General features: G+C 44.2%; 1 protein-coding gene and 1 long non-coding RNA gene across 2 annotated transcripts; one reads left to right on the forward strand and one right to left on the reverse strand.

Annotated features, from left to right (window-relative positions):
- Nucleotides 1–674: 674 nt before the first annotated feature.
- On the reverse strand, nucleotides 675–11280 carry LOC128330653 (uncharacterized). Its single transcript, XR_008310192.1, has 3 exons — nucleotides 11187–11280; nucleotides 5013–5072; nucleotides 675–1360 (listed from the first exon to the last, which is right to left on the reverse strand). It is a non-coding gene; the product is annotated as an uncharacterized LOC128330653 (long non-coding RNA).
- A 1140-nt stretch (nucleotides 11281–12420) lies between these two features.
- On the forward strand, nucleotides 12421–27911 carry PDK4 (pyruvate dehydrogenase kinase 4). The gene is made up of 11 exons (XM_053261638.1): nucleotides 12421–13032; nucleotides 17228–17369; nucleotides 18483–18554; nucleotides 19016–19200; nucleotides 20051–20137; nucleotides 21420–21497; nucleotides 22084–22160; nucleotides 23014–23112; nucleotides 23452–23559; nucleotides 24674–24787; nucleotides 25420–27911. The coding sequence occupies exons 1-11, from the start codon at nucleotides 12864–12866 to the stop codon at nucleotides 25561–25563; spliced, it is 1275 nt and encodes a 424-aa protein (XP_053117613.1). The 5' UTR covers nucleotides 12421–12863; the 3' UTR covers nucleotides 25564–27911.
- Nucleotides 27912–27915: the final 4 nt, after the last annotated feature.

The following is a 27915-nucleotide window of genomic DNA, read 5'->3' on the forward strand; positions in this document are numbered from 1 at the left end:
GAAAGTTAGTAGTGACTGTCGCATTAAAATTAATGGACTTTAAGTCTGTCATGATGAACTTGTCTCATTGTTTTCAATGGTGCTAACTCATGAGTCTCTCTCTTTGAATGCCACCCATTACAAAACAGAGGCACAATCAAACTGGGGCTACTAATATAAAGTGATCACCCGACAATACTTCATTGTCAATGTTCTTCATTACAAGGCCCTGGAGCCCGTGGCAGCTCCCATCAGCTCAAAGTCCGGCTCCTTGCCTAATTGTTTATTGGGCCTGTGTGAAGCTTTCATCACAGCCAAATACTCTGCACAGCCCACCTGACACTGCATGGAGGTCAGGGAGGCCCTTCCATGAGGCAGGGTGATGTGGTTGCTTCATGTGCAAGTGCAGGAAGGAATGCAGGCGATGGCACTAGGGCACACTGTTCATTTTCCCTTCCTCGCTCTGCTGGGGCACACCTCTCCTCCTCCTCCATCCAACTTGAGCTAGAAATATCCTGTCACCACTGCCTGGCTTGGTTGTGTTATGCGCCTCTGGACTTTAGTCCTTGTTCCCTTGGCCACTGGGGTGCTGCACCCAGCAGGGTTGTCTGCCCTGACTAAAGAGTCTGAGGGTGGGGCTGCCCTGTCGTGGGAGGCTCACCAGCAGTTGTGTGAGGAGACACAAGGGGCCAAACTAGAGCAGACTTTTGTATTTTACTTAAAGAAGTAGGTTCAAAGAATTACAGTAGGTAATGGGTGCTGGCAAGCAAAGGCTGATGCTTCTAATTTAAATATAAGCGGCGACTCTATCTAGCAAGGGAGAGAGGAGAGATGGGAAGAAAAGTGGGGGGAGGGGGGAAGTTTATCACCAAGGAAGGAAGGAAATCAATGATCAGCCAGATCACAGTTTCTCCCGGAGAATGAAGATGCTAGAGTGTGAAGGAAAGATGGGGTGTACAGAGCTGGATGTGAAGAACGCTGCAGCATTGGAGAGGGTGAAGATGCATCTTCTGGACCTACCCTCTGATAATCTGACCTGGACCTCAAAATCTTCTACTTTCTCTGGATTTTGATGGTCTTGGGGGTGGTCAGTTCTCATGTCTGTCAGGGGTGTAAACATGTCAACCATGACACCAGCCTTCTGGGTCCAGGTCTCAGAAGATGTTGTTCCATTCTCACCCTCAGGCCTGGTTGTCATCTTTCTCTTCACAATACAATACAATCCTTATCTCCAGTCCCCCATGGCTTGGTACAGGATGTTTCAAAGAGGTTGTTGCTATTCTCTCTTGTCCTGGTCCTCAGCCTTGATTGATAAGCAATAGATGTCAAAAAGCTATCGCTGTCCTTCCTGGTTCTTTGGTAATCCAGTCACTTGTTGGCACTTCAAAAGTGGGAGTTGGAGAGACAAAGGGGAGAGGGGTATGGTCACAATGGGGTTCATTCCTCATGCAAAGCAAGGATGCCAGGTACCAAATGTTTGACAATAACATACATATCAACAAGCTGTTCTAGTACAAACTAATCTGTTTACTTTCCTTTCGCTATCCCTACAACTGGACTATATTTGGTCCAAATTGGTTAGGCAGTTCACATGTTAGCCCACTTAGACCTCAAATGTTCACACGTCTGCCATCTTGAATTGGGGTGGATGACATCATCACAAACCATACCGTTGAGGCATCCCTGTGTGTCCCTACAGCTGTAGCAAATTGGGTTCAAATTGGTTAGGCAGTTCACAAGTTTGGCCACTTGCGCCTCAAACATTTATGTGTCCACCATCTTGAATTGGGGTTGGTGACATCATCACAACTAAGCCATTGAGGTGTCCCTATGTGTCTCCACAACTTTACCCGATTTGGTTCATATTGGTTCAGGCATTGTGAAGTTGATAGGGACACACACACACACACACACACACACACACACACACACACACACACGGAATGTCGGATGATCTCTGAAGCCTACTGGAAAGTAGGCTAAAAAGGTTACAGATATGTGCCTACTTCGGTCTAGGCTATGGCCCTAATACATAAATGTAGCTAACATAGGATTCAGGAGTCTCCTTAATCTAGCTCAGTGTTGCAATTGCAATAAGCAAGGCCATTCATGCATCTTTCAACAAGTTAGTATCCAGTATCTTTGGAACAATTTTCTTTCTCACAGCTGCAGGTGTAAACAGTTATAGGAGAAATCTCCAACTAGGGTTGATTATAGGCAGAGGCCACACCGTTCCATCAGATACAAAGCTTTATTGATCATAGTACTGGCCATCAGTCACGAGGTGAAAGAGCCCCATAAAATGGTGACCACAGATTATATACCAAAGCCTTATCATCTGTGCAAATATAAAGGCCCAACCGTACACTCATATATTTGTACATCTCCAGACCAGCATTGACCAATCACGGTACCTTAGACTAGATACATTTCTATAACTACTGTGCATATCCAACCTTCAAGCCACTGAGAGGCTATGGTTTATTGTTTTGCACTCACAGCATCTTTCACAAGAACTGGGGTTCGTCATACTGTAACAGCAGAAAAAACCATGAGGGTGCACAAAACAGTTGCATAGTCTGAGAGTGCTCATGTGTCACAATGAGAGTGCTCATGTGCCTTGACAGCATGCTGAAGATTCACCCACAGGTGTGTGTGCGTGGTGCGGGGACGACGACACTAATATTGTCCTTTGCCTGAGACAGCAAGATGTCTTGGGGCACCTTTGATGGGGGTAACTATTTCCCCTTGCAGAGCCAGAGAGGCTCTTTTAGAAGGACTGAAGCCTCTTGAATCCCAGCACCATCTTGGAAGGCTTGTATGGAGTGCTGGGAAGTGTAGTCCTTCCTAGTGCTTTCCCCACAGTGCTCTATGGGGAAAGCAATGGGAAGGACTTCATTGGCTTTCTTTTGCTTAAGTACTTCCCATTGCTTTGAGCACCTTCCCATATGTTGCTGGGGCTTGATAAGGCTTTATTTTGCTTAAAGCCCCTTTCCCCAACACTGGGGAAAATGCAGTTCTGCACAGAGGGCAGTGCCATGAGAAATGGCTCTCAGATGGAAGGGTTTTTGGGGGGGGGTTGCCAATGTGGCCCCCGCTTGAAAAATAGTGCAGATCTTAAAACTCCTCACTTCTTAGACTATAAAATCCTTTCCATTACTTCACAACAGTAGAGCAGGAGCAATTTCCTGTGAAGTCTTTTAAAAGCACAATACAGAGAGAGAATGATGGTCATGAACCTCATATTACTTCATTACATTCAAAGGAGATAAAGGGTTAGTGAGACAGAAGTATTTCTCTGTCACAGCTTGTGTGTGTGTGTGTGTGTGTGTGTGCGCGCGCGCAGAGGATTTGTGAGGAGTGTGGAATATGGCAATAGTGCACCTTAATTAGAATCAGTAGAAACCTCCTGTGCCCTTTAATCCAGTGCTGGGATATGCATAATAAACATGTCCTAATGCCAATTGTTCTTGTGATGTTTACAGAAACATTATAAAGCAAGGTTGCACTTACCCTAAGTTAAATTTTCCAAATAGCCCTCATGAGGGAGGACTGTGAATGCATACTTCTTCCTCATGTATAATTCCCCCCCCCCACCCCCCATGTGATACTGCACAGAATGTAACCTTTTCCCTGTGTCTTTAACAACTTCAGTGCAGGCAGAAATTTCACAAGTGCAGCTTTCCCCATCATTGGATAGTCATGTCTGAAAGGTCCAGCCTGTTGAATTTCTACTTGTTTTCACAGTTGTTAAAGGTCGGAATATCTTCAGGGAGGAATAAAGGGGACGGACCCAAATGAATGATTGCTGTAATCCAGTAGCATGCTAGATTAAAGGAAAATCAGTCAGAGGGCGAACACGTGCCCTCTCTCCTCTAGCTATGTCTCTGTTACCTGTCCATGCAATTAGATAGGGGATGCCAAGCGCACCCATAATGATGTCTTCTTCAGATGACCTGATGCTCGCCCAGCACATTCATTTATCTTGGAGGGGGCACTGTTCATCTAAACGGCTCCTCAACATGCTCCCCCCTCTAATCCTGTGGGCCAGCAAAGTATTGTCTGAACCAGGCCAGCTTTGCTGCTTGTTAAGTTTGCAGAATTGATTTAATTGTGCAGTTATTACTCAAATAATTTGTCACATCATCTGCTTTGTTTACCATTCAAGGTATTAGTTCTTCCTTCTTTTTAAAAGCTTTTCCCCCCAGGAGATAAGCTTTCCAACTTATTAGCTTACTAGTATTTTGAAGCCCGTTATAATAACGGGCGCTAGCCTTTTCCTCTCCCCTTTACTGTTTTTTTTTTAAAATGCTGCCACCGCCACTGCCGCCGAAGTCCCACCCTCCCTCCCTCCCAACTTCCGAAACCACCTTACCCCTCCCGTGATAGTTGAGAAAAGAAAGACCTAAATTGAAGAGGGAGAGAGGAGCTCGCAAGCAGTGCTCCTCCCTCTGCAAAGGCTCTGCCCGAACTGGCGCTTGGGGCGGAAAGGACGCCTCTTGCGTCCTTTCCGCCCCAAGGCTCAGGAACCCTTTGCAGGTGTTATGGATTGATTAGCTGATTGGAGTGGGACACCTGGAGCCTAGACTGTTGAACCTTTTCACAATATTCTAATTTTCTGGGATTGTGGATTTGGGGTTCTCATGAGCTGTATGCCATGATCCTCACAATTATAACAAATTAAGGCTTGACTTATCTCGCTTTGCATGTAATGTGTCTATCTCATATATCAGTTTCACCTTTTAATTTGCATTACTGAAATTAATGAACTTTTGCACGATATTCTAATTTTTCGAGTTTCACCTGTAGTTCACAGGAACCATCCCCCAAAATATCATTTGTTCAGCAGAAGAAAGAAAAGGAGGAAAGTTGAATCTTGGAGGTCTTCACAACCTTCCTGCCTTCTCAAGAACTCTGTTTTTACACACATTAGATAACGAACCGTCTCTAGATAACTGTAATAAGTTACTTTTAAGGGTAATGAGGTATACAGACATGCTTAGGTTCTTCAGGGGCTAGAGTACTGAAATTACCTGGGGGAAACAACTTCCTGGGCTTGATTTTGCTCCCATTTCAGCCTTTTCTTGTAGTTTCTTGAAAAAATAGATACTGGCATTTAAATCTGAACTCTAGATTACATGCTGCTTGCAGAAACTGAGTTACCTTGAATGTTACACATAAAACACAAATGCAGACATGTATTTTGGTTATTCACTAAAAGATCAAGCGAGAAAGAAATGTAACCCAGCACGTACAACAACTACTACTACTACTTACTTTTTGGACAAAAGTTCTTAAAGCAGTTTACATGAAGATGGTTCCCCTTCTTGCCTTGACTGTACATTGCGGAGAGAAGGGTGGGTGGAATGATTAAACATGGCTATGTACAGGGGCGTAACTATGGGGGGCAGGCAGGGCACGTGCCCTGGGCGCCACTCGGGAGGGGACGCCAAAGCGCTGCCAAGACCCCCCCGCCCCCGCCAAATGGCCGCGCTGACACGGCACCCCCTCCGCGAGCTTCACCCCGGCAGTGGGCGACAGCGCGGCGGCGGATGTGTAACACGGAGCGATGCCGAGGCCTGCCGTTCGGCCCGGCGTCGCTTCTCAACTGTGAGGCGCGCCTGCGAAACTGCGCAGGTGCGCCTCGCAGTTGAGAAGCGACGCCGGGCTGAACGGCAGGCCTCAGCTTCGCTCCGTGTTACACAGCCGCCGCGCTGTCGCCCACTGCCGGGGTGAAGCAAGTGAAGGACATTGCTTGCTCACCCCCCGCCAAATTGCCGCGCTGACACCGCGCCCCCCCCTCCGCGAGCTTCAGCAGCAGCAGCACAGGAGGCGAGGCGGCGGCGACCCATCCGCTCTGCGCTCCCGCCTCTGCGGCCGGCCCAGCAGCCAGCCAGGGCCTTGCGGACGCCGCAGGAGGCAGCAGCCACACTGGGCTTGGGTTTCGCTCGCAAGAGGCTAGCGAGTCGATGGGGCAAATTCTCGGCGCTCAGAAGCGATGGACGACTCTGGGATCATCCACCGGAGGCGGCTCCAGGTAAAGGCTTCTTCGCAGAGCTGCTCCCCGCTCCCCCATCTTGCTTCCATCCCCCTGCCTGCCATGTGGCCATCCAAGAGATCCCTCTTCGTGCTCGCCCCAGCCTCCTAAGGGCTAAGCTGGAAGGTGATTCCGGGAGCTGCTCTCGGGAGGTGGGGCATGCCTGATGGGAAAGGCAAGCAGCACATGGCGAAGCCTCCCTTTCCCCCGAGATCTGCCCCAAACCTTTTTATCTGGAAGACAACAATGACTTTATTGTTCCGCAGGGCACAGGTGTGCATGCTGCCAGCTGGGCGGCACTTTGCTTGGCTCCTGCCAGTATGGGAATGGGGTGTGTGTGTCCTGTGTTGCTGCGGGGGGGGGGCGGCTTGGCTGGTGGTGGCTGCAGTGGTCGCGGGATCCATCCCCCCTGCATGCCAAACCCAAACAAACCTCCGCTGCTCTGTCGCAGGGAGAGGTTTGGAGGAGAAGGGAGAGATCGGGAGAGGGAAGGAATGGCAGAAGAATCCCCCCCTCCACCCACGGCCACCCCCTCACCTCAGAGGACACACAGCAGCAGGTGGCTGCCTCCTACTGCAGGGTGGGGGCAGGGGGGTGCAATTTCAGTGCTTGCCCTGGGCGCCGTTTCCCCTAGTTATGCCTCTGGCTATGTATTTGAATCCATGTGCATGAACATTAAAGCCACCTGCAGTGTATTGCAAGCTGTTTTATTTATTTATTTATTTATTTACCGCCCCTCCAAAAATGGCTCAGAGCAGTTTACAAGAAATTTAACACACTGCAACTGCTGAGACATATTTTGAACTGTTGATAATGTACTGTTGGACAATGAGGTTTTACAAACACACCTTGAACCAAAAGCACACACCATGTTGCTTTGTAAATTAATGGAGGATCGGTTATAACAAAGTAAATGAAGACATAACACCACAGAAAGAGTAGAGCCTTCAGCTAAAGCTTGGTATAAAAATAGGGGTATAACATCACAAGTGTATCCCTGTTTTCTTCCACAAACTGTTTGAGGGTATGTAAACATGCTGTAGAACACTGGGGGAAATCACTGTTAATGTTAGCCCCTGCTAACTGGGGCTAAAGCTGACATTCTTGTATGTTCGACATTTCTCTGCACAGGGCAGAGTACAGTACAGTACACTGCAGGTGGCTTTAATGTCCATGCACATGGATTCATACAGTCATGTTTAATCATTCCATCCCCCTCTCTCTGCAACGTACAGTCAAGGCAAGAAGGGGAAATAGGAGCATGTTCGACATTTCTCTGCACAGGGCAGAAGCAGAACACAAAGAAAGTTCCTTTGCATGATTTGGAATCCCTAGACTCCAAATTGTGCAGAGGAATCCCCTCCATTTTGGTTCTGCCCTGTGCAGACAAATGCCAAATATGTAGATGCCGAGAAGCATAGCTGGTGGGAGAGTTGTTGTCATGGGGCATGACTAACCTGCGTACTCCTCCTCTTTCTCCTTCATATCTTGGCCAACTGAAAAGGGCTCATGTGAACTACTCAAGATGCATCTACACTCCTCTAAGAAATGTATTGGCTAGATATTCCTGGGGAGAAGCTGAGCTTGAGAATTGCACTAGCAACTCACACTAAAAGTAAAAAGTAAAGTGTGCCCTCGAGTCAGTGTCTACTCCTGGTGTCCACAGAGCCCTGTGATTGTCTTTTGGTAGAATACAGGAGGGGCTTACCATTGCCATCTCAGTGAGATGATGCCTTTCAGCATCTTCCTATATACCCGATATACTGCCCGATATACTGCCCGATATACCCACGGGGATTATAACCAGCAACCTCTTACTCCCTAGACAAGTTACTTCCCCGCTGTGCCATTTTAAGGCATCCTGCAAAGACAAAAATAGGGAAAGTGATTTTTCTCAAATCACTTTTTGATTTGAGAAACTTTGAGAGCAAATTGCAATTTCCGTGGAGTGATTTGTGGCAGAAAAACAGGGTGTAGGGAGTCACTGTCCCCTCCTCTCCCTCCCCTGTGCAACATGGTCCTAACCAGGAACTCCCCTGCCCCAGCATATGTCAGAGAGACAGCGGGAGAGAGAGAAAGAGAGACACGTCCAGTTGGAACTGGAAGCATGCCTCTGTAGCCCTGGTTCCCAACCCGGGGTGCCTCCAGATGTTGCTGAACTACAGCTCCCATCATTCCCAGCCTCAATTTATTGTGGCTGAGGGTGATGGGAGTTGCAGTTCAGCAACATCTGGAGGCACCCTGGTTGGGAACCACTGTTCTATATCATGTGCTTGTTTGCATGCATGCATGTATAGTTTGTTTCTTAAAGAGCCACTACTTTAAAAACAGCTTCTTTACACAGAAAGCATTGGTTAGTCACATTAACATGAGGATGGTTAAGAGTGATAAAGAAGACCAATAATGCTGGATTAAGAGATCTTGAGAACATGTTTTCTCCCTTTGGACTAGCAGCTAAAAATGTTGAAGTTTAAATGCAGCTACATTCCTTTAAAAACAGAACTTTAAATATGTCCCAAGCAGGAGAAATAAACAACTGTTCTATAAGGGCGGTGTGGGGGGGATTCAAAAGGCAGCCTCCTGTTTACAACAAGAGGAATAGTTTCAGGAATGATTTCCATCTAGCCTGCACAGCAAGAATTATTGCAGTAGGGAAGTGATCCAAGTACTGTACTCTGACTTCTGCGAAATATGAGAAGTGAGGATGTTGTGTAACGCCTTTGCAGCGTGCTATGACCTTTCCCCTACTAAACTTCAGCCGCAGAGAGGCACTGTAAACTATCTCAGCGCTGCCACAGACCAAATGGAAAGTCTTTGTTCAGAATCTTGTGAACTTTTCCCTACTAAACTTCACATTCAGATAAAGTGTCTGCTGACATAGCTTTTCTAATTCTGCATTATATATACCATAGCTTATCAGGAGGGGAAAGTTGGATAGATTATTAACCGACTTCCCTAGTTTTAAATGTTAAAGATAATGTAGAGACATTGTTTTTACTGAGCAGCTTCAGGGTCTGGAAAAATTAAATATGAAACTCCTTTTGTGACAGTTTGTGCAAGGAAAACTAGCTGTGATGAAACCTTAACACCAACAGGACAGGATTTTCAGAGGTAGATCTAAATATTCCTTCTTTCTGAATCCTTTCCAAGTTTTAGTTGATCATTACAGGGAAGGACATTTTTGAGAAAACAACTCCTTCCCTGTTGTCACGCTGTGTTTTGGACCCATTTGCAGAAAAACACTCCATGCCCAGGAGGAAGGTTGAATAAAAGTTAACTAAGTTAATCCAAACAACTTTCTCTACCAATGTAAGCATATCAAAAAAGGTAGCTGATGTTAATTTGCTTTTAATTCCACAAGCTGAGCCTGTTGTTGAATCTCTTGAGTTAGTGACTTGCTCTGTTTATGTCAACTTTGCTACCAGGGAGACAGAACTTTGCAGCTGTCTAAAGATTCAAAAGGAGCAGAGTAAATTTAGAAAATGTTAGAAGTGAGAGTGGGAAAACATACAGAATAAATAAGGCTTAGAAAGATAAAACTAGTTAGTAATAAAGCATGCTTGTTTTTTATTTCTATTTTGCAAATGGCACACATGGGGGGTGGACTGCGAGTTTCAATCCAGAACAAAACTATGGTAGGATAGGGAAGGCTTTAACCCTACCCACTACTGCTATCCCAATTCAGATTGGAGCCAATGAAAGTTTTTGTGTAAAAATTTCTTGTGTAAATTTTATGCATAGGGGACCTGATCTGCAGTGGGACCATAGTGGGGGAGAATTAAAACTCCCTAACTCCCCACCATAGTCTCAGTTTGGATCAGCCCCCCACGAGTATTGTTTACATTTTAAAAAGTAGGCATACAAGAGCTAATGACTTGACTTAATGTCACATCTAGTTTGGCCCTAAGATGGGGTGTAGGAGGCTGACATCCAGACTAACGTTGCAAAAAACGGTTTCTGCGTGCATACACAGTGAGGAAGGGGTGATATTTGTTTATCTCCCCTCTCCTCTGCAGCCACCTGTGCCTTCTGCAAATATGTCACTGAGAGTCCTGAAACCTTCAGAGACATGTTTTTCAGGAGACATAGTGGGCTGTAGGGGAAAGAGAAGATCACCAAACATTGTCCATTCCACAAACAAACAGTGTGCACTGCACACACTGAATGCTTTTTGCCATGTGCAGTGTTAGAAAATGCAGCTGCAGGCTTTTTCACTTTGCCCAGGACCATCTCTTTTCTTCCCCCACTGCCCTCAACAGCCAACCTGAAGAATATGAGAGAGAGAGAGAGAGAGAGAGAGAGAGAGAGAGAGAGAGAGAAAACCCCATGTTCCCTGCCTACTAACTGAGGTTGCCAAGATGGCTTGCAATATACTTAAAACAGACGAAAATAATAGAATAAAATAAAATAAAATGTATTTAAAATCGCTGGGTGCTTCTTATTACTTTTTAACATGTTATCATTATGTATATGGTACCAACCATTTATATGGCACTTTACGAAGTATGAGATGACAGGTCTCTGCCCCAAGGGCTCGCAATCTAGGAACATAGGAAACTGCCATATACTGAGTCAGACCATTGGTCTATCTAGCTCAGTACTGTCTTCGCAGACTAGCAGCAGCTTCTCCAAGGTTGCAGGCAGGAATCTCTCTCAGCCCTATCTTGGAGAAGCCAGGGAGGGAACTTGAAACCTTCTGCTCTTCCCAGAACGGCTTCATCCCCTGAGCAGAATATCTTGCAGTGCTCACACATCAAGTCTCCCATTCAGATGCATCCAGGGCAGACCCTGCTTAGCTATGGGGACAAGTCATGCTTGCTACCACAAGACAGCTCTCCTCTCCAGAAGGAGAAATCCACACAAGGGATACAGAGGAGGGGAAGGGAATTGGAGGCAAGGCTAATTATATGAACATGAAGTTAGTTCATGTATTTAGATTTTGTTACATCAGGGGCATAGCAAGGTTGGAGTAGGCCTGGGAACAAGGTTTTAAAATGGGCCCTTTGCTGTGCGCGCAGGCAGGCGGGCGGGCGTGCACGGCATGGCTGCTCCCCCCCCCCATAAAGATCAGGCGGGCTGGCGGAGGCCCTGCCTGCAGGTCTTGCCCCACTCACGCCCGGCTGTAGTGCAGCTCCCACGGCCCAGCCGCACCCCCTGCCCCCCCCCTCACCTGGAAGAGAGATCAGGCAGGCTGGCGCAGGTCTCGCCGCACTTGGCCGCCCTGCACATTGTCTCCTCCTCGCTCTCTGCTCTGTGCACAGCCGTCCCTAGCAGGGTGCGGGGCTGGGGGCGAATCAACATGTGCTGCCCAGGGCCTCCTTAACATTTCATCTCATTACAGAATCATACGGATTGGTGACATACATTGTAAATAGTGGGAGTGAGGTTTTTGGACGTGTCTAACCAGCTTGGACATATAGCGCATTTCTAAAGAAAACAAAAAGCACAAGACGCGCTTCGCAGTTCTTACTCAGACCCTCTAGGTTGCAAACCAACTTGAGCACCTGCATTTAGATTTTGTTATAGTCGGATGTGGGACTAGGAGCCACGTAAGAATCTTTACAGGAAAAGTGAATTTTTCAGCGGGATCTGAAGGAATTTTAGTTGGTCCTATTAAAGAAATTAAATTCTTTTTAAAGGGCTCGTGCCATTTTGTTCCTTCTGCATTTCCCCCCTAACGACTAACTCGGATACATTCCATTTTTTAAAAAGCATTCTTGCGAGAGCTCCGTTGCCCACAACTAAAGTTTCGAAGCTGAAGACTCTTGCAGATGCAAACAAATAAACAAAACCACCACCGCAAAGACACGACTTGTGGTTGCAAAACCAACCAACCCGCAGAGATACGTTGAAATCTTGACAACTGTAGTCGGAGAAGCTAACGTGAGGTCCTCTTGGGAAATAACTCTTAGATATTTATCTATATAGGGAAGCTTGTGTTTAGCTTTATTTAGACTGCTTTGTCGTCGGGAGATATGGTGGTTTGGAAGACAACTTCGTTTGCTGCAGCAGCAGCTGCTTTCTTCACAGCATAATACCGCTATCGCCCCCGCCCCGCCCCCGGCCGCACCCCAGCCCAGTCTCCTTCTGACGGGCCTGGAGTGCAGCTCTTACTCCCCCGCCCTGCGTGTTCTCCCTATTCTTGGAAAAAGCAGCACAACCGCCTCCCCTCCCCTCCCCTCTCCTCCGGAATCAAGTCCAGCTTGCGCGGCCCGCCCAAAGTCGAATACTCTCGCGCAGATACAGCCTTCCGATTGGTTCGGTCAAGAAAACAAGCTTTAATTAGAACAGCCAATGAGGGGCGGGAAGGAGAGCGCTCCCTTCTCCCCCCACCCCGTTATCGTCCTCGCGACTGCCACGACGGTTTCCTCCAGTAAGGCGCGTCATTAAGTGCAGAGGGGGAAGGCGGGCGACACTTGGACGGGGGCGGACGCTGACCTAACCTTGTAAACAAGGGCAACCGGGTTGGGTGGGAGCCACCCTTTGTGGGCGGGGCCGGACACACCCACCTATCTACCGCTCCTTTCTAAGGTCTCTTAACTCAGGGTCAGAGGTCACCACCTGATACCCCGAGGAGGGGGGAGGCTGCACGAAGGAAGACAGGGGGAAAGAGAGGAAATGCAAGCCGGGGATTTGTCCGCTTCTAACACTTAGCCCAGGGTGAGGGGCGTGGTTTCACTTATGGCCCCGCCCCGCGAGAGGAGGGGGTCTCGAGGTGGTAAATAAAGGCCGCACGTGCAGGGCGCGCTCCAGACAGTTCGAATCCGGAGCCAGAACACAGCACAGCGGGGGGGCCCCAGCCAGAGACGCCGCAGACTGTTCTGCTCCTTTCACCAACAGCGCGATCATGAAAGCCGCTCGGGTGGCCCTGCGGAATGCGGCTCCCTTGGCCGCCGCCACCACCACTGGCGGAGGAAGAGGAGGAGGAGGAGGTGGCGCCCGGGTGACCCGGGAGGTAGAGCATTTTGCTCGATACTCTCCATCGCCCCTCTCCATCAAGCAGTTCCTGGATTTCGGTGAGCTTCCGATGCCTGAACAAAAGCGGTGGTAGTTATCATGATGCTGATGTGGGATGGGATGCCATGCCCCGAAGTTAGGAGTGGGGACACTTTAGGGTTGCGAAGGCTAAGCTGAACTAGGAAGTCCCCGATTCAGATTGGACTCGTGGACTCAGTGGGATCTCCGACGGATGTTAAAACTGATCCTGCTGCTCTTGTTGTTCTTGTTAACAACATGGGACCTTTTCTAAATGCACTGATCTATAATGCTCTTTTCCTGTTGATCGTGATGTGTGTTTAGTTTCTTTATATTGCTCGCTTTGTGTTATGATGTACTGGATGAGTGTTATTATAAACTGGTGGGAGTAGAAAGTTATGGGTTGTTCCATCCGCAATAAGACCCTGTTGTTTGGGGATGTGGATTACCAAGTAGCTTCTCCCAGTTTGGGGTGGGGGGGCTTCTAAAAGACCCTGCCCAGGAAAGTGAGGAGGCCTTGGAGGCAGGTTGTGGTTAGGGTGAGCAATCTGGATGATCCGCTCAAGGGTAGGGGGATGGATGTGGGATGCTATAAGAGGTAACCCTGGTTTACAACTGTTTCCCATTTGTGCTGCTGTTGAACAATCAACTTAAGGAAGGAAATGAACCTAGCATGCTATTCTTTCAATGCGATGTGGTTTTTCATAAATCTATTATGCAGAGAAATATGAAGCAAAGACCCCATTTGGTGACCATTACAATGCCAGAGGTCTAGATATTTGAAGTGCTTGCCTTTGCAGAGTGTAGGGAAGGAATGCTGTTCGCACCATCTCTTGATTATTCACATCCATCCTATTGCGATGATGTAAGTCTACTCCACCAAAACAAACAAATGCTTAAAAGAAAACAACCCAGTAACAAAGTTTTACAGCACCTTAGTCTAACGGATTTATTTCTGCATAAGCTTTTGTGGGCTAGCATCCACTACTTCAGATACATGAATCTGATGCAATTCATCCATCTGATGAAATAAGCTCTAGTGTTGGTTTGCCTCGTCTCTTTTGACGAGTGAGAAAAGTGCATTTAACTGTAACCTGTTGAGCAGGTAGAATTCTGTACAACTTTTCCCAGTGGCTTTCTTATAGACTGGGATCTACAAATGTAGGCTTGCCTCACAAGGCTGTTCTCACGAGCACCCTAACCCAGGCTACAGCAGCTCAGCCTGGGTTAGGCTGCTCATATGCAGCACCAGGATCTGTGCGGATCCTGGCACTGGCCACCTAACCTCACTTTGAAGCCTGGTCTGAAGCCTGGTCTTTGATTAAGGTTAAGGGCGCAAGTGCACCATTAACCCCAGCACTGGGATCATGACTCAGAACCGGGCCTTTTCTGTAGCTGCTCCTGGTCTATGGAATGCACTCCCGGCAGATATCCACAGTTTAGGCTCGCTGTTGGCCTTTAAGAGAGCCCTAAAAACCTATTTGTTTGGCCTAGCCTTCCAAGGCTTGTAAAGTGCTGTTTTTTAAAAAGTATTTTAATTGGTTTTAAAAGGTTTTAATTGTTTTTGGATTGTTTTTATATTGTTTTTAGCATTGTGTTTGAATTGTGGGTTTTATGTCTTTTAAAAAAGTTGTACACTTCCCAGAGCCTCTGGATGGGGCAGTTTATAAATGTAATAAATTAATAATAATAATAATAATAAAATAAATAAATGTGCGCGTTAAGACTGCTTGCAGCTGAACTGCACACAGACAGGCACCTAGAGTACCTGTATCACAAGGTTATCCCCTGATACACTGCACTTGTCATGTGGTGCATTGTGAGATATCCAAAGGCCAGGACGCATTGTCCTGGCTAGGGATGTGCACGAACTGGTTCGGAGGCCCTTTTCTGGACCTCCAAACCAGTTTGAAGTTTAGGCCGGTTTGTTGTGTGTGGGGGTTACCTTTTAAGGAGCAAGGGAGGGTGTTCTCCCCACCACCATTTCCCCTGCTGGTGCTGTGCTTAAAAATGGTTCCGTTAACATCCCTAGTCCTGGCCTCTGGAGATCCATGCTGCTTAAAGTAGCGCAGATCATCTGGGAGCACAAGCTCCACTCCCAGCAGCATTTGGTCATGGGGGTGGGGGTGGAGGGAGGCAACTTGGACCATGCCTTCTGTCCAGCCACGTGATCATGTGAATAGTCTCACCATTTCCTCCATGTCCATTATTAGTTGCCACCGATCGCCTCTCTTCTCCAGATCCTTTTTCAGATGCACAGGTAGAGGGCTTAGGAAATAAGTGGGTCTTCTGTCCTTTGCACTGGGAAACAGTGGGAGCCCTCTCCTACTGCTCCAGAAGGATTCCTGCTGTTTTGTTTCTTACACATGACAGTGGAAATGAGATCTCAGGGGAATACTTCTGTGTGGGGCTGGGTGTCTTTCTTGCCAGAGGGCTGGGAGTGCTTGCCACTGGTGAGCTGGCAAGTGGATTTGTAGATGGCTGCTTATATAACAGTTTTAGCTTTACTAGAAAGTTATGTATGCAAGAAGCATATTTTGTAGGATGTAATATTAGTTCACAAGTTCACAAGTATGTCCTATTTGTGTTGCACTTCATAAATCATCTGACCTAAGAGAAGAAATGTGATAACATGCTATTCTTTCTATGCAGTTTGACTCCTAATAAACTTACTTATACAGGGAAATGTGAAGCATAGACTTCTTCGGCATCATATGTCTAGATGTTTGGGCTTCTTCCTACTTTTATCACTGAAATTGGATCGTCTCATGCTGGTTGTTAATTCTCCCAATAAGAAGCTTAACTTCTAAATAGATAGATTTGTTTGTATAAATCTTTCGAGGAATCTTCTTTGCCATTCAGACTCATCTCATTGGTTGTGGCTGCTCATGTTCTCCTATTACAAATGCTAGACAAAAGATTTCTAATATTTCAGACCCATAGGGCTTCTTGTTCACTGGAAAGTATGAAAAAGACTTGTGCAGTTCCTCCCAGTTCTGCTTTTACTTTGACAAATAAACTTAACAGTGCTGAAAATTATATCCTTCCAATCTTGTCCTCAGTGGTATGCAAGTCTTTGTTAGGATTTCATTAATGCTGATAATGCATTCAGCCATTGATCTCTGAATGAGATGTCAAATGCCAGTCTGTTACGTTGACAGAAGTGTTCTGTTAATTAAATAATCCTGAGTTTTTACTTGGCAGGCATATAGTTCATTAGTATACATTTACTGTAACTGTCAGTGTAGTAAAGTTTGTGATATCTAGCTGCTGAATACTTGTACTAGTGTCTGACTTGCTTATTTGCTGCTAATGGAATCACTAGTGCAGTGGCTTTTGGTTTTTTGGGGGTTTTTTTAAACCCTCAAAAGTGTAGTTCTCTCATGTTGTGGTAACTTAACTTATACATACTCCTTGTGGCACCAGACCTGTGTGTAATAACCAGTTAGAAACATCTGGTTCTCATTTGCAAGTATCTATCTTCTAAAAAGACATGTGGATTTTTACTTGTAGGGAAACCAGAAGCATTCTAAAACTAGATTCTCTTGATGCTAAGTAGTAATTGTTGAACTTAAAATAAGCTGTACATATCTGTCAAATCCAAAATATATAAAAGTTTATTGTGAGCAAGTTTAGAGAAAGCAGAGGCGCTCTTACCCATGGACTTACGAGCCAAAGTCCAGAGCCTCCATCCCCCCGGGTGCCTCCTAATCCTTTTTCGTCTGTCCCAGGTGGTGTGGTTGCATTAAAAATACTGGGGGGGGGGGGACTTCAAAGGCCTTTAGGTCCAGGTTCCAATATTACCTAGGTGCACCTCTGAGAGAAGGTTTTGCAAGTGGTGCACTTTTCCTGTCTCAGATGGGGCATATAGTCCCTTTGTTGGAGCTTCTGAATCCTTACCTGAAATTCTTGACCAAAAGCCATGTAACTTTCAGGTGACTTTTCATGCTGGTTTGTGATAACTCACAATATAGTTTGCATAGTTTATGTAAGAGGACCTCTGTAGGACACAAGTTTGCAACAAGCAGCTACAAACTTGAAAGATCATGACTGAGTAGACCAGAGGGTTTTTGTTGAAGATGTTCTGTTGGTCACTAGAGTTGTGACGACATCTTTTTAGCTTTACTAGCACTTGCACTAGCTGCTACATAACTGAGGGATACAGAGTTTTATTGATGCTGTTATCAAGCCTCTGTGTTGAAAACCTCTGAAATGAACCGGCTTCTGTTTTCATAGGGTCAACAAATGCATGTGAAAGAACCTCTTTTTCATTTCTTCGGCATGAACTTCCTGTGCGGCTAGCAAATATTCTGAAAGAAATTGAACTGCTCCCTGGTCCACTGTTGAGCACTCCTTCGGTACAGCTGCTAAGAAGCTGGTGAGTAGCTTTTGGTGTGTAGCACAGTTCACTAAAATCAAACGTGTTTTTGAGCTTCAAGAAATGTATCATTGTTTGATAAGTGATAACATGACCATTTATTTGAAGCGTGTTAACATTCAACTAGAACACTGATCAGGCTAAGTTAGAGATGTGCTCGAATTGCTTTGGTGCCTCTTTGTTGAGGTGATGAAACAATTCTGCCTCCTGCAGCTGAAACATTATGGTGCGGGGTGAAGGAGGCAGGCAGGTTGTACCTTCTCCTCTGGTGAGCTGCCACCACCCTGCACCGCCCCATAGCAGCGCTGGCAGCAGCTGTGTTGCTGTCCCCTTTAAACTGTTGAGCCAATGGAATGCTGCTCCCAGCAGCCCTTGTGTGGTGTCAGTAGCTCACTGGAAGAGCAGGTATGACCGGCCTGCCTCCTTTTAAAGGAACCCCTCCCTCTGGGATATGCACAAAGCATTTCGTGCACATCCCTAATCTAAGTTTGGTTTTGCTAAAATATAGGGGTTTACAGAATGGAATAGCAAGTGTTGAAAACTTTTATGTGGTCTTTAGGATCATTGTAAAAGCTCCCCACTTCTTTGTTAAACTTGAACCGACCATCCTGTGGAGCCTCATGTTTCTCTCTGTGCATGTGTAGTTGTATTCTGATAGTGATGACATTACTCATTTAAGGGAGACATCCAGATGCAAAATCTTTGCAACCGCATATGTCTGTGTTTGTGTACAGATTTGTGGCATTGTTCTACTCTTTTATATGTGTGCTGTATTATCTTATCAAATGATACCATGTACTTCTGTACATGTGCAACTTTCTCACAACCTGTTGAAAGCAAAAGTAGCTTGTATCCAAATTTGCATTGAAAATGACAGATTGCCCAATGCTTAAAACTTTGATACAAACCACTGGGAGTTAGATTCCACCCCCCACACCCCAGCTCTGAACTTAATGTAGCATCCCAGTAGTCCATTTAGCCTTAGTTTAGCTTCTTGAGGTCCCTTTGAGTTAAGGAGCTTTAGCTTTTTCCTTCAGTAACCTTATCTGCGGAAGAAACTTTTCTTGCCCTGCACTGATAACCCAAGATTTGCTTTGTGTATCTTCTTAACAGGTATGTCCAAAGCTTAATGGAGCTAGTGGACTTCCATGAGAAAAAGCTAGATGACCACAAAGTTCTCTCTGAGTAAGTTCTGTGCTGTGTTTGCAGTAGCTTCCTCTGTTCAAAGTAACTGCTGACTGACGTCGGGTCATTCATCTCTCTTAGAAACTCAGATGTTGTTCAGTGCAGAACACAGAGAGTGCTGATTATATTGTAATGAGATAAGCTTACAGCGGTATAACTAACTGACACCTGATGTTGCAAAAAGTGACACATGGAAATAAAACATCAGTAATAAATTACAAACTGTCAAGACAACATTAGAATGCTTCAGTCTTAACAGAATGAGTAGTGAAGAAAAGTAACTAACCTCAGCATCTCTATGTAACTTTGGTTCTGTTGTAGCTCAGAGTATCGGGGAATGACAGTATTCATGTCTGAGTTACCCACTGGCACTAACATAAGAGCAGCCTGCATTTACTTATTTTTTTTGTTTTTCTGGCTTTATGTACCAAGTCTAAAGTTATTGGTTTTTCCATTCCTAGTTTTATAGATGCAATTGTTAAAGTCCGAAACAGGCATCATGATGTTGTACCCACAATGGCACGAGGGGTTCTACAATACAGAGACTCTTCAAAAATGGATCCATTCACCAATCAGAGTATTCAGTACTTCTTGGATCGATTTTACATGAACCGAATATCCATCCGGATGCTAATAAACCAGCACAGTACGTTGAGTTTTCATGCCTTTTAAGAAACTATTTTAAGTTTTTTCTGCTAAAACTTGGATTTTATTTTCCTGACTGTAAAAAGAACAATAGAAGTAGTAGTTTGTGAGAGCAGAAGTATAGGTGAAAAACCTATATTTTTGACAGCTTCTGAAAAGCAAATAAGCAATAAACCCTATTTAACAACTCTAGAGTGATGTCTTGAAACTTGGTGTAATACACAAAATATAAAAGGAGAAATTAATTTAGTTGAATTCTCATGGTGGTTTGTTTTGCACAGTGTGATTCCCCCCCCCCCGCATTTTTTTTAAAGTCTTTGATATGTTATTTATTTATTTGTTTGTTTATTTTTACATTTTATATCCTGCTCTTCCTCCAAGGAGCCCAGAGCGGTGTACTACATACTTAGGTTTCTCCTCACAACAACAACCCTGTGAAGTAGGTTAGGCTGAGAGAGAGTGACTGGCCCAGAGTCACCCAGCTAGTTTTGCATATTTGCTTTAACAAATGTGCTGTTCCTAAACCACAGACTAAGAAAGAGATACCAAGCCGCTCTGCCATAGTAGGCAGTGCTGGTTAGACTTGGATTCAAATCTCAGTTCAGCTGTGAAGCTAATTAGGTTGAGAGATCATGATTACCTATCTCTTCAGCCTCTTCCATATAGTGGCTGCCAGGATAAAATTGCATTACCACATATGTGTCACTCGTAGCTTCTTGGAGAAGCAGTGAGGTACATATGTGATTACATTTTTAACCTCAACAACTTGTTACTTTGGATAGCCCTGGTGAATAATGTTAAGAGACTTGGAAAAGACTTGGCTATATCGTGTTGTCTCTTCTTTTCATCAGCACTCATTTTTGATGATAACAATGTGGGTAACCCTCGGCACATTGGGTGCATTGACCCTTGCTGTGATGTTGTGGATCTGGTGCATGGTATGTATAAAAATGTTCTTTGATCTGCAGACAATAAGGCTCTGCACACAAGTAGTGGGGAGAGCCTAAAGGGGGTTAACGGGGAAAGTGGATCAAACCCGCTCTCCCTGCAGATGATCAGCTAGCCCACCCTCGGCAGCCGGATCGGCCGCCTAGACAACTACTGGCTCCATCGCGGAGCCAATTGGGGTGGCAGGGTTAGGGGGCCTCTCGGCCACCGGAAGTCCCAGATTGACCTGCGCAAGTGTGCAGGGCCTTCTGGGGAGCCTCCCAACACTGGGAGGCTTGTTGTAGCCTCCTGGTTTGGTGAGTTGCTATGGTGCAGAGCTGCGCCACGGCGGCACATGATCTTTTAACCCATTTTTGGGGTGCTCTTGTGCCCCAAACCCGGGTTAAGTGGCGGGCTCCCATTGCTGCACACGAGCAGCAGGAACTGGGCTAGGCTCCCTTAGCCTAGTTCCTGCTGCTCGTGAGAATAGCCTCGTGTGGTTTCCTTAGCTCCATTAACAAGTACTGTTGGTCTCTCACTGCCAAGACTGTTCTAGCCTCTTGCTGAAGAACAAAATATTTTACTCAGCGGCAGATGCTTGCCTGTGTGTCATAGGGTGGCAGCTTAAGCAATGCCTTTGGCAAGCAGTGTTGCCTCTAATTCTCTCCCCCACCCCAACATCTGTGTGCAGAATTAGTTTTGTTCTAGGTGGAAGTATCAAGGCAGTTTATGTGCATATGCATTCAGAGTGCAGCCTTCCTGATTCAGCTTGAATGGTATCTAAAATTAATTGAGCGGGCATCAAAAAAACTTGAGTGTGTGCATATGTGCACACCTTAGAGGGAACACTGATGGCAAGCTAATACAGAGATTTCTTTAAAAAAAACATATCCTGGGTGAATAACGAACTACAAGGATGGCTTTGTCATGTTAGAGTGCTGTTTTCATTGGTCATCAGATTTTGCTTGTACAGTAAATACAAGAGGGGTGTATGTGCGTGCGTGCGTGCGTGCTACCTGCTTTAGTAAATTTAGATCCTGTTAATTTCCATGTGACCTGCATGTTTAATTGGATATAGCTTAGGCTTCTGTCTATCCATCTAGTTGCTCTGTGGTATATTCTGCCTGTGGTAATTAAGTTTTGGTTTTAACAAATCATATTAAGATAGAAGACGTGTTATGTGAACATGCCACAATATTGTAAAATTGAGTAGTCTGATATCTAGGAAATGTGTAATATTTGTATGAAGTTTAAAATTGTGCTATTTTTCTTTTATTTTAAAATCTATTCCAGATGCTTTCCAAAGTGCCCAAATGCTTTGTGACCAGTATTATTTTGCTTCTCCAGAATTAAAGCTTACACAAGTTAATGGTAAGTTTTTGCTACCATATTAAGCTAGCCTTGCAAGTCTTTTATTTTATTTTAAAACCCCTTTATTCTCTTTAGATAATCCTTACTACTTCTACTGTTTCCTCTTTGTATACATGTCCTAGAATTGCAAGCTTGTTGCAGATCTTTCTTTTCCCCCTGGAGATTGAATTTGCACGCTCCCAATAAGTCGGATGAAGTATGCTAGAAAGGGCAGGAACTTAACATGAAATTGTGACATTTCCCAGTTTCAGCACCTGTTAAAAACACCGTACTAAAATAAATTAGAATGGAAGCAATTGCACCCTATTGATTGTTTAAGAAAAAGTATTTGAGCATAAAAGAGGAGCAAGGAAAACTTCCATCTTCTGCCTAGACATATTCTGAAACTTTGTACCTCTTTGATGAACTGCAAGCCTTCACATAAAGAAAAGTGACAAAGGATTCAGTGTGGAGCGTATTTAGGACTGTCAGTAGCAGAGCTTGCTTAAGGTTACTGGAGTGGACGCATCCATAGTAACAATTGTTTGCAGTTGAGCATGGGTAATCAAGCCAGTGAATTGACTTTTCCTTCTGCATCTTTCTGTAGGAAAGGCAGCTGGACAGCCTATTCACATAGTATATGTTCCTTCCCACCTCTTTCACATGCTGTTTGAACTCTTCAAGGTTTGTGTTGAAAATTATGAATGCATTCATTTTCAGTCTCCTTGATTATTTATTCGATTTCTATACCGCCCTTCCAAAAATGGCTCAGTGTGGTTTACACAGAGAAATAATAAATAAATAAATAAGACAAGATGGCTCACAGTCTAAAAAGAAACATAAGATAGACACCAGCAACAGTCACTGGAGGTACTGTGCTGGGGGTGGATAGGCCATGCATAAGTGTCTTAACTGTAACTGGGGGGAAATATTAGTATATGTAGTGGTTTTTCATGAGCATCTATCTATATCAATATCTATTTCTCTAAGGAGTATCCATCGCTAATCCCATGCATGGCAGCTCTCATGAGTTGGTGAGCGAGCTGCCAGCAGGGGGAGAGGAAAGCACTGGTGGACAGGCTTGCGGGCAACAGGGGGGGAAAAGCGGCGGCTGGGGGAAGAGGGCAGTGAGGAGAAAATGCTGGCGGGGAGACTGAGAACAGAGGGAAAACTAGAGGCGTGGATGCTTTGTGCCTGGCCCAGCCCAGTTTCATATATTGTCCAGACAACAGGAAAATTACACAGGAGAAAATGAACCATTACAAGATAGTGAATCATCAACCCTTCAGTCTGCATTATGTGCAACAGGGTTTGTTTGTTCTTGTTAGTAGGATGATGGCAAAGTGAAGCACTAATCAATATTAATTGTGCAGTAATGTTTTTCTTTACTATGAGAATATTTTTCAAATTCTGGCCTTAGTGGGATGAAGAGCACTGTAGTAACTTCTGAAAGGTTGACTTGTAAAGTAGTTTTTGTAAAAGTTAAACCCTCTGTTTTATATGTTGAATAGAACCATTCCAATTCCTTATTTCATAGAATGCCATGAGAGCAACTGTTGAATATCAAGAAAAGAAACCTTCTCTTGATCCAGTTGAGGTGACCATTGTACTTGGAAAGGAAGACTTGACCATTAAGGTAGGTAAATTAGCTTTATTTATGCATCACTGTAGCAGTCTGAAAATGCAGCAGATGCAGTCTACAGCTCATGGACCGTTAGAGAGTCTCATTGATTTAAATAGGATTAGGGTGGAATAGATGGGTTGTGGATGGCAGCCAATTACAAATCGTAGAAAAGCCTTCTGGAAATAAGCTTTCTCCTGCCAAATATTGTTTTGTGCCGCACTTGCTTGTAATCAGCAAATTTGACACAGCAAATTTAACTTCAAAAAAAAAGTGTCTCTTGTTCAGTTAGTACTTCTACTTTAAATGTATTATTTCTAGTCTTTGTTGATGGCTGACTTTGTTCTTAACTAGATATCTGACAGAGGGGGTGGTGTTCCAGTGAGGAAAATAGAAAGTCTCTTCAGCTACACGTATTCTACAGCACCAAAGCCAGTGATGGACAACAATTCTACTCCTCTGGTAAGAGATGAAGCCATAATATGTCGGCTGTAAGAGAAGAGCCAGGATCAATGTTGTTGCCCTCCTCTTTGCTCTTCTGAACAGACACTTACCTTGACCAACATTTGTCTCTTGAGCCATTGACACACAGTCTACTTCCAGATGGAGATGTTTTCACATAAGCTGAATCAGCATGCCTGACATTGCAAACTGTTCCATGACTGTGCCAGTCTCTTTGCTGATCACTGCTAATCCAAAGAGACAGCCAAGTTCATACTGAGAGGTTGATGTATTGGCAGGGGGCGGGGCGGGGGATGTTGGGGACAAGAGTTCTAGCCTAGGCTCCTCCCTGACAGAAATTTTCAGTACAGAGGCAATGTATTACATGGGGGAGCATTGATCCTGTGAGCCCCCCACCATAGTCTGAAGTAGTACAGCCCAAATAGATTTGTCACCTTTAGTGAGAACTAGGTAAACATTGGTCCAGTAACTAACATGGCAAAACTAGCAGCAAGCTCTTGAGCTTCTCCCCTCCTCCCATTTTTTAGATAAATGTTATTGGTGCTGTTAGGAAGCAGTTGCCTAGGAGCAATCTAAAACAGTGCAGTGAGCATTTAATCATTCTAGACTCTGTGTTTGTCATTGGACTGGAACGTGAAAATACAACTGAAAAAAGGAATGAAAATATGAAAACATAATGCTCTCTCCGCAGCCTCCTCTTTCCCCTTTAACAAACCTAGTTGGGCCTAGGAATTTCTGTAATGGAAGGTACCATCTCCTACTTTTCAGAGGCTGATTGGAATCTAAGGGGGGCAGAGGGGGGGGAACAACCCACCAAACCATTCCACCCTAAACTCCATCTTTAGATTCGGTAAACTGTAGACTGTTGGGGCTCTTATCAAATGTCTCCTTCCCCCTTTCTTCCTGTTTACCACCTAGTCTGATGAAGAGTCAAAGACAGACTGTTTAATACTTTGAGGGTTTTTTGTGTGGTGTTAGTCCTAAAAAACAACAACCATGATCCTCCTTTGGACTATGGATGTTTCTTTTAATGAATGAATACAGCCACTTGCTATTTAATACAATCTGGGGGAAAGGAAACTCACTCTAATAAGATGTCTTGTTTTCTTTCTAGGCTGGTTTTGGTTATGGCTTACCAATTTCTCGTCTGTATGCCAAATACTTTCATGGAGACCTCCATCTGTGTTCCATCTCTGGTTTGGGGACAGATGCAATTATCTACTTAAAGGTGTGCTATATTCAGTACTTGATTTATTTTTTCCTTCCAAGGTTGCATAGTGCTGGAAATTAATTTTTTGACAGCTAGCGTGAACTATTTTTTATTTATTAGCAATTTTAGTCTTATTTAATACTAGAGAATAAATGGTGTATGAGAAAATGGGGTTCCCTCTTCACAAATGTGTGTTAGACACTATAATGTGATTGTGAGCCCTTTGGGGACAGGGATCTATCTTATTTACTTGTTATTTCTCTGTGTAAACCGCCCTGAGCCATTTTTGGAAGGGCGGTATAGAAATCAAATGAATGAGTGAATGTGTTAAAAGCTTCAACTAGGTGTTTTCCACAAATAGTATTTCATTTGTGGCCAAAAAGGAGGCCTATTCCAATATTACCAGTTAATATATTGTCTTTAGATTGTTAGTGTGGAACATGACAGCCTTCAGTCTCAAAGGCTTGCAAAATGTAGCAACATCATGCCATGACAATCTGTGCTGAAAGCATGTCTTACATTTGGAATCTAGCCACTTCAGTAAGAACTAAGTGGGTTCAAATGAATAATATTGTTGATTGTTCAGTGACACTTGTGTTGGACAGTAATAGGAATGTCTAATCTAATTAATCTTGTTCCTGCTTTTCTAGGCCCTTTCCACAGACTCCATCGAGAAACTTCCTGTTTTCAACAAGTCTGCTTGTAAGCATTATCAAACACCTATAGAAGCTGATGACTGGTGTGTTCCAAGTAAAGAACCAAGAAATTTGTCAAGACAGAGTGCAGCTGCATGAAATATGTGTTTGTCAGGACACTGAAAGGGGATCAAACCAATGTTTCAGCAAGGACTAATGAAACAAAATAGCTTGATGCCACTCTTGTTCTAGACCAGGAGATATGCAAGAGGGGGGAAATGATCACATGGAACAGGAGACTGCAGCATGAACATGTACTGTACTTGTATTGTTGCATTTTTCATGAAGATTGATATGTCAGGAGAATCAAAATACATAGGACAGCGTGCATGTTTTCTGTCTGCTGACATGAAGGATGTATGAAATGTAAATGAACACTCCAAAGTACTAATGTTTTCAGACTTGATGTGGTAAAAAGCTGCATGTCACAGTTGAACTCCAGCACAAAATACTAACTTTTTCCTTAGTCCAGTTACTAGATATTTCTTTCAAAAGTATGACTTTAGGTATATGTGCACTTTATTGACTATATTTGACATATCGGCAACATATGGAGAATCTAATTGGAAGGGTAGTGGCAGTGTGCTGCCTTGGCTGCAGTTCCATAGTTTCTGGCTTGCCGGGAAGCAGACCGTAAGAAGTCCAGAAAAATTCAGAAAGTTCCACTTTTCTCTTTTTAACTCCAAGTGGTAAATGTTTCTTGAATCCCCCACCCCCAAACAGCTATATAGTATATTTCTATTGCTCTTCTGAATGCTGAGGTTTTGCTATTCATGGATAAGGGTCTCAAGGTGACGTCAAGATAGTGAAGGGTCTGTATTATGAAGACCAGCCATAGCTTGGTAGATGACCTGTGGGTACGAAGGGCAAAGTGGCAGCAGTACAAGTAGACGGGGGACTTCCAAGAGACTGAAAATGCAAGCCATTTCATCCTACCCAGTTGGCTTGCTTTACCCCAAAAGGCATTTGTGAACATCTGAGATATAGATCTTCTCTAACAGTGCTGTCGCTGTGTGTGCAATGTTTGGGGGAAGTAGGATTGTGTTTCTCTGAAGAGTTGCCTGCCATCTTCTGACTTATAAACTGTGGTTTCAAAAGCCTTAAACATTAAGATCACTCTTAAGACATCTTCCAGGGATGTGATGTTAAACAGATTATGGTAGAATATCGTACCTGAATTTTAAAACGGCTTTGAAATGCAGAAATCCAGAGTCTTCAGAGTGGGCGGTATATTAAATATCTCAAATAAACATGAGAAATACTCGTTCTCTATACAGCAGCATAGAGTGAGGATGACAGAGTTTACTTGATGAAGTGTTTATTGGGAGAATATTCCATTCCAAATCAACACTCCTGACAGGGAGTTTGATAAGGACCCAGATGGTGACAATGTAGGTCAGTCAGTCTGTCTCTTTTTTGAAAAAGACAATAATATGCTAAATTGCTAATCCTAGTTTATTTTAAAAGGATCATTATCTGCAAGGGTTTTGTGTCCACTTTCAGTTGTGGCAGCTTCGTTGCTGTCACTTGGCTGATGTCCACTTTTACTGTGGACATTGGGTTCAACTGAATAGGTAATCCCAGCCATGTGAGGTTATTGTATGTGTGTGGTTGGTACGGTGTACCAACAAAGGGCTTAACTGCTAACATTGCTGGAGTATTGGATGCTTAGTTCCATTGTAAACGTAGTTCAAATTTGGATGTTCTGCTGGTTTTTGTGTGTTTTTATAAAGTGCCGGTTTTCTTCTCTGATGAGGAGAAAACAGGTACATTGTTGCTGTGCCATATGCAAGTACATATTTGGGTTGCCAGCTATGCAGCAGAATTAAAGTGGGGAGGTCTTAATGCACTGCATGAATACTTAAGATAATATTGTGGTGGTATCTCAATAGCAGCATTAGATGACAAGATGAATGTTTGACACCCAAATCAACCTTGTTGAATCTGAAGTGCATTTTTTTTCTTCACTCAGTGTATTGGAGTAAGTTTGGATAGCTGATAGATCATGTGCACTTTGCTGCTGTATGTACAGCACATAAAATCGGTTAAATAGAATTGTTTTGTTAACGTTTTATAACCTGAGCTGTCAATCTATGTACTGTTTCTGAAAAACAACCAAAGGTGCCATTGTTCTTTCCTGTCAGTCAAAAACTGTTCATATTTTCAAGTAAAAGGAGCATTGGAAATCTCTTTAAAGCATATCTGCTGAATTATAGGGTTAGAACCATGTCACAGGCTAACTATGCAAATTGTTCAGCAACATATGCTTTTGGTACTGCTTTTGCACTCTGCCCTCAGTGTCAAAGTTGTCCATACACTGTTTAAGGAAAAGCATAGATTTTAATTCTTGAATACAGAATTGTTTCTGCTACAGTGTCCCTTTTTAGTTCAGGTGTATTTCAGAGGTACTGTACATTTTAAAAAAATAAAATCTTTTTTAAAATGGCTGCT

This window comes from Hemicordylus capensis, chromosome 6 (assembly GCF_027244095.1).
Source record: "Hemicordylus capensis ecotype Gifberg chromosome 6, rHemCap1.1.pri, whole genome shotgun sequence".
NCBI lineage: Eukaryota > Metazoa > Chordata > Lepidosauria > Squamata > Cordylidae > Hemicordylus > Hemicordylus capensis.